The sequence below is a fragment of the Lathyrus oleraceus genome, chromosome 6, assembly GCF_024323335.1.
Source record: "Lathyrus oleraceus cultivar Zhongwan6 chromosome 6, CAAS_Psat_ZW6_1.0, whole genome shotgun sequence".
NCBI classification, from domain to species: domain Eukaryota; kingdom Viridiplantae; phylum Streptophyta; class Magnoliopsida; order Fabales; family Fabaceae; genus Lathyrus; species Lathyrus oleraceus.
Window position 1 is genome coordinate 2,766,141 of NC_066584.1, and position 6,610 is coordinate 2,772,750.

The window sequence follows — 6,610 nt, forward strand, 5'->3', positions numbered from 1 at the left end:
CTCCACAATTCCGCCTATCGCGTTTAGAGTCACTTATCCAATATTCAATACATACACAGGAAACAAAAATCAATGACGAATCTTTTGTCTAAACTCACTAGCTCAAAGAAAAAAGATTGCAACAAGACACTAATATAGAAAATGTTTGCATGTCTAATATCATTACTGAAGTAAACACAATTGGACATGATAATAGAGATCCATAGTCGGTCACCTAGATGACAACAATAAATAAATAAATCCTCATGGATGTATTCACTCATACTCCTTATGGAAGGTTACTCATATCATAGAGGCTTCTAAAATACTTTATTAAAGTGCTTAATCTAAGAGAGGGTAGTTACGTTCTTGAAGAAATTCATGAAGGGGTGACCGACTTACATCTAAGGGGTCTTTAGAAAAGAAAATGTTGAGGGCAAAGTACTATTATAAATGAAGAACCGTGATGAATATTGACACGTTAAGAGATGTTATTGATGCTAAAGTCATGGCGACGTACATCTAGCCCCACCCGCAAATATGAGCGTAATTTCTTCCTCGTGTTTCTGCACTTGGTGGGGAATGGACATCCTTGGACCTTTCCCAATGGCATAAAGGAAATTAAAATATTTGATTATTGCCATCTAATACTTCACAAAATGGATAAAAGTCGAGACTCCAGTTAAGATAACTAACAATAACTTCCTTTTTCTCTTTAAGAGGAATATCCTCACAAGGTTCAACCTTCCATAAGTCGTTTATGAAGAGTCGGATACAATTCACTAATAAGAGATGTTGCATTATGCTAGAAGAACTTTGTGTTATGTTAAGAGTCCCACATCGGATAATATATGGTTTGAACATGTGTTTATAAATGGGGGCAATTCTCACTCTACCAACCGGTTTTGTAGAGTTGAGTTATGCCCAACCACACTTCTTAACATGATATCATAGCCTGGTTTAAGATCTGATGGGTCACCTACTATGGTTTCCTATATCAGGTCCTCCACCATTTATTTCCACGCTTCAATTGTATAATCATAATCGTGAGGGGGGGGGGGGGGGTTAAGAGTCGCACATCCGATAATATATGGTTTGAACATGTGTTTATACGTGGGGGTAGTCCTCACTCTACCAAATGGTTTTGTAGAGTTGAGTTAGGCCCAACCACATTTCTTAACATGTTAGAAACACTACAACAAACAAGACCTTAGACAGCGCTTTTTTTAGCCTTAGACAGCGCTTTAAAGCGCTGTCTAAACCTCCGCTGCTAAAGGTTTAGACAGCGCTTTTTTAAATCTTAAAAGCGCTGTCTAAGCCCCCCCCCCCCCTTAGACAGCGCTTTGGCCAAAAGCGCTTTATAAGACCCTCTTATTTTAAATTTTTTAGGTATACCTTAGACAGCGCTTTTGAAAAGCGTTGTCTAAGCCCCACCCCCTTAGACAGAGCTTTGGCCAAAAGCGCTTTCTAAGACCCTCCTATTTTAATTTTTTTAGGTATACCTTAGACAGCGCTTTTCAAAAAGCGCTGTCTAAGCCCCCCCTTAGACAGCGCTTTTGCCTAAAGCGCTTTCTAATCCCCCCCTTAGACAGCGCTTTTTACAAAAGCGCTGTCTAAGGTATACGAAAATTTTTGAAAGCATCTCTCCACTAGGTTATTATACATTCTCAAGCTGCAATGCAATTTTTAAAATAAAATTAGGTAACCCCATCTTATAACATGACAATTAATGCAATCGATACAATTAAACAACAAAAATACAAGAGCCTTTCATGTAACGAAGCAATAATCAAACACCCTAACCAAGTCATATATAAAATATAAAGGAATTGATTGATATGTTCAATCATTAACATTTTTCATAAAAAATATACAGACAAAATACCATCATCAGAACTATAGAGGTATTTGTATATTCAACAATACTCTTTTATCAGAAAAAAACTAAAAACAAAAATGAAGACTCGCATAGGGATCTTAATTTATCAGAACTCTGTTGCTAAAACTTTAGTTACCTTTATGAACAGAAATTCAAACACAGTAACACACTACAAATTTGCTACGAGAACCACATTTGAGTAGTAGATAAGAAAGGCAAACTTACTGCGACAATAAGGCCAGTTTCGACGGAGACGAGCAAGACACCAAAGAAAGCACCAATGCAAGCAAGGAAATCAACTTTGTCAACCTTCCATATATAACAAGCTTCTCTTATGTCAATTAGTCCCGGAAGTGCAGAGAGAATTATGGAAGCAAGAATAGCCATAGGTGTGTAATATAACAGCCTGGTAAACAACTCCAAACACAGAATCACTGTCACTGCCATCACAACATTTGATATTGATGACTGACATCTTGCACTGAAATTTACTGCAGTCCTTGAAAATGAACCTGCAATTTTTTAACAATTAAACCAACTTTAAAACAATATAAACTATTTCATATTAAAAATGAATTTTTAATTAGTGACTAAAAGGTTAGAAGCAAAATCTTCATTTTGTATGTGTTTAACTTTTGTTAGTACTTTTTCCGTCAAAAAAGAAACTTTTGTTTGTACTTTTATTTTTTTTATAATTTTCTTTTGCATTTCAATGTATCTACTAGTGAACTCTGGCTTTGTTCATTGGAACACAAACTATTTAAGATCTACTTTTAATTTGCTTTAAGAAATCTTTTCCAAATTAACAACACAACACTTATAATTATATTTAATTTATTTATTTTTTCAAATCATTATTAGTGTCAACCAATTTCCATGTTTTGTAAGTACTAATCACTCACCAGTTGCAACATAACATGAAGTCAAAGATCCTGCAATGTTACCACAACCCATTGCTAACATTTCTTTGTTCCCATCAAGTTGGTATCCTTTAATTGAAGCAAAAGATCTACCAACAGCCATTGCTTCCTATAAACAAAAAATTAAAAAAAAATCAATATTTGAAGAAATATATATATAATAAAAAAAAACTAGAAAATTAATTAATTAATTACACATACAGTGAGAGCAATAACAGCAGAAATCAATCCAATTTTTGCTGCTTCTCCAACATGTTCACCATTGAGTTGTAATTGATGAACTGAACTTGGATTAAGCCCTTTTTTCACATGTTTTACTATATTAACTCCATTTTTATCAGCTTTGAAAATATACACAATAAAAGTTGATAATATAACTGATATAAGAGGAGCAATAGCAGGTAACCAAAACAGCTTTTTATTTCTTTTTCCCTGAAATTAAATATTATACATAAAATCAGATGAAATATTATACTAGTGAAAATTTATATGCATAAAATATTTCATTACTAACTTACCATAAATCTTGCAAACAATAGGAAAATCAGAAATGAACATCCAATGACAAAATTCAGAGGGTACCACTGTCAATATAATAAAAAAAAATGTCATATATAAATAATAAAAAACTCACATAAACATTTTTGTTGAAATTTTATAATTTTTTGCGGCGTCAATTATTATTCTTTAAAGTTTTATTAATGATCATTTTACGACCGTCTCCTCGATACTTACTTCTCTCGATGGAATTTGGTGACGGAGTGATTTATAAACCGATTCCAAAACAGAAACAACATCAGATTTATTAGTAAAGTTGCTAATTCCAAGCAATCCCTTAAGCTGTTGAAGACCAATCATGATTGCTGCACCTGCCATGAATCCTACAAGTGCAGCATGTGAAAGAAAATCCAAACCCGCCTCTGTTGCTAAAACTTGAGTTACCTTTATTTATCAGAACTCTGTTGCTAAAACTTGAGTTACCTTTATGAACAGAAATTCAAACACAGTAACACACTACAAATTTGCTACGAGAACCACATTTGAGTAGTAGATAAGAAAGGCAATTGTCGGGACCGTCACAAACCCGCCTTATTTCAGAGTAAGGAGCACATGACAGCTACAAGTGCTTGATTACAAAAACAAATAATTCAGACAACAAGAAATTAGACAGAAATAAAGCACTTATTAAAAATGTAGTTCCCAAAACGTCCAGAAGCAACATTCAAAAGCCACAATGGTTTTAAGGAGAGCATCAATATGGCTCCACAGAACAAGCAAGCACAAAATTCGCAACCATTGTACTGCCAATTACTTAAAAAGTAATACGAAGCCCCAAATTCCAAAAGATACTCAACGCATGATGCTAAATGCTAACACAAACCAACAGAAAGGAACAAATCAAAAGCAAACCCTAAAAACTGCAAGTTGTAAGAGTTATGATGTAAGCAACAGAGAAGAAAGGGTTATATGATTTAGAAAACCTGTCACGGACTTGAAGCTGATCGATCATGGAAGCCATTCTCTGTTGATCTTCCGCTGGAAGAGAAGCCATATCAGCAATCATGTTTGGGTCCATTTTGGATCGAACGCCGTCAAGGGTTTTCTCGGATTTAGAAGTAAACCCTAATACAGTGTAGAAGAAGATGAGATTGCACTACTACCAGCCGCTTTCTAAACCCCCCTTAGAAAGCGCTTTTGGTTTTAATTTTTTTTTTAATTTAAAGACTTTAGACATCGCTTTATCAAAAACGCTGACTAAGGTCTATATTTAACAGCGCTTTCTAAAAGCGCTGTCTAAGGGTGGGTCTTAGACAGCGCTTTTAGAAAGCGCTGTCTAAGACCCCCCCTTAGACAGCGCTTTCCTTATTTTTTTGGAACATTTTCCGTGTTTTATTTTAATTTTAACCTTAGACAGCGCTTTCTTTTAAAAGCGCTGTCTAAGATGCGCTGTTAAAAGTCATTTTTGGCGTAGTGAAAACTTCACTTTGGTAAAACACATTCAAACTAACGACCTATTATAGTCAATAAATATGGTTCTAGTGTGTGACCTCAGAAGGAGACTTGACAATGCAAAAGGTAGTTGGGTTAAAAAACTCATTCACATTTTATTGGCATGTAGGACAACCCCTTATTTATACCAGAGAAATCCATTTAATCTCCCTTCCGTATTCCATGCGGTGATTCCGACCGAAATAGGAAAATTAAGTTGAAGGATCATGCATTCATAATCTAGAAAGTCGAATGAAGAAAGATGTAGAAAATAATTATACCTGAGGAATGCCACAATTAGACCATAATGAGTGAGGAGATTACCAATCAAAGAATGAAGTTGAAGTACAAGAAGTTGTTTCAACAAGAGTTTGACCTTGAAGAGTTCATCTTAAAAATGACTGAAAGACTGACGTAGGAAACCAGAGTGCAATATTCAGAAAGTTGGCTCCTAATTGGGAGGGACCAAGCAAGTTGTGACCAACACTAGGTGAAGGGCGTACATGCTTGAAATGCTAACTAGAGATGTGGTACTGAGGACTTGGAATATGTCTAAGTTGAAAAGGTTTTATAGTAAAATGTAACGACTACGAGCCTATGGATGACTTAGTTGTTAAGCAATAATGAAAATATTGTTTTTTTCCTCAAAAAATTATTTTTGCATAGAACATGACGCACAACAAAGACGCACAACAGACCTAGGTAAGGTAAAACATAAAAGGCACATTATATCCTATGCCATAACAAGTGAAGCTTGAAAGCCCTCTAAAGATGGTATGGGGTAACACTTGACAGGCTAGCCAGTACCGTGATGAACGACCTTAATAACGATCCACCCCTTCTAAATTTTTTTAATTAGGGAGGGAGTAGAGTCGAGACACCATTGACCAAGAACATCTTTACGAATAGATACACAAAACAAATATACATGAAGGATAAGCAATGCAAATATTAAGAAGCCAATAATAGCATACAACAAGATGGGACCATATATACACCCCAACTCATAAATGTTCTTAATTACATTTTGGGACTCGGAGGATACTTCTCAAGCCAACCACAAAACAAATCAAAGATTATTAAAAGGAACGAGAATTAGATACAAATGCCACGACATTAGTCAAAGCTCTACCCGACCTTTAACAACACTTTTCTCATGATCCATACCGATCGTTTCTAGTTCAAACCGTGCTTCAAGACATGTATTTTATTAAAAACGTTCTTAAAGTATTGCGGCCTAATTGCAAGAATGGCATCCACAACTTCGTTCTTAGCATCCTCAAGCTGGTCTTTTTTCTCGCGAAGAGCCACTAGATCATCCTCTAAATTTTTTCGTATGTTCATCAAACTTTACCGAATCCTCTTAGACGACCTTCTTCCCTTCAACCAACTATTGATTCTAAATCTTCAACTCATTTAGAGAGATCTTCTAAATGCAATACTCAAGTTTGCCCATTTATTACCAAATTTCTAAACCTTAACACTATTACCTGACTTGTTCATGGTGAAAGATATGTCTAACTTGTGCATGTTACACAAAGGCACATTTTACCACTAGGGTATATCCATTTTCACTATATATACACACTCTAGATTTTTATTTTTGGCGAGTCCTATATATACTCTAGATATTCACTTTATAGAATGTCTTATTCATAGGCACTTAAGTGTACCTTGTAGCATGAGTAGAAATTGGAATGCTGACTTAATTTGGGTCACCACCACCTATTCTATGTTCTAATTGATGGGACTATTTCAAGCTTTCTACTGTAAAAAAATAAGTTACCTAGTCAATTGGTCTTGTACCACTTTTCTATCTCTTGTTTCACATGAAAAATAAGTG

The 6,610-nt window shown here is 35.1% G+C and overlaps 1 protein-coding gene across 1 annotated transcript; it reads right to left on the reverse strand.

Moving 5' to 3' along the window:
* Positions 1-1,705: 1,705 nt before the first annotated feature.
* On the reverse strand, positions 1,706-3,704 carry LOC127093488 (low affinity sulfate transporter 3). The gene is made up of 5 exons (XM_051032431.1): positions 3,514-3,704; positions 3,297-3,362; positions 2,980-3,210; positions 2,761-2,887; positions 1,706-2,370 (listed from the first exon to the last, which is right to left on the reverse strand). Exons 1-5 carry the CDS (start codon positions 3,652-3,654, stop codon positions 2,039-2,041), a joined length of 897 nt encoding a protein of 298 aa, XP_050888388.1. The 5' UTR covers positions 3,655-3,704; the 3' UTR covers positions 1,706-2,038.
* Positions 3,705-6,610: the final 2,906 nt, after the last annotated feature.

Excerpts from the sequence above, each read along its gene's own strand:
- LOC127093488 (XM_051032431.1), bottom strand. The coding sequence starts at position 3,654 with ATGGCAGGTGCAGCAATCATGATTGGTCTTCAACAGCTTAAGGGATTG. Across the intron at positions 3,363-3,513 it reads ACCAAATTCCATCGAGAGAA|TGGTACCCTCTGAATTTTGT; the intron begins GTAAGTATCGAG and ends TTATATTGACAG. Across the intron at positions 2,371-2,760 it reads TTCATGTTATGTTGCAACTG|GTTCATTTTCAAGGACTGCA; the intron begins GTGAGTGATTAG and ends AAAAAATTGCAG.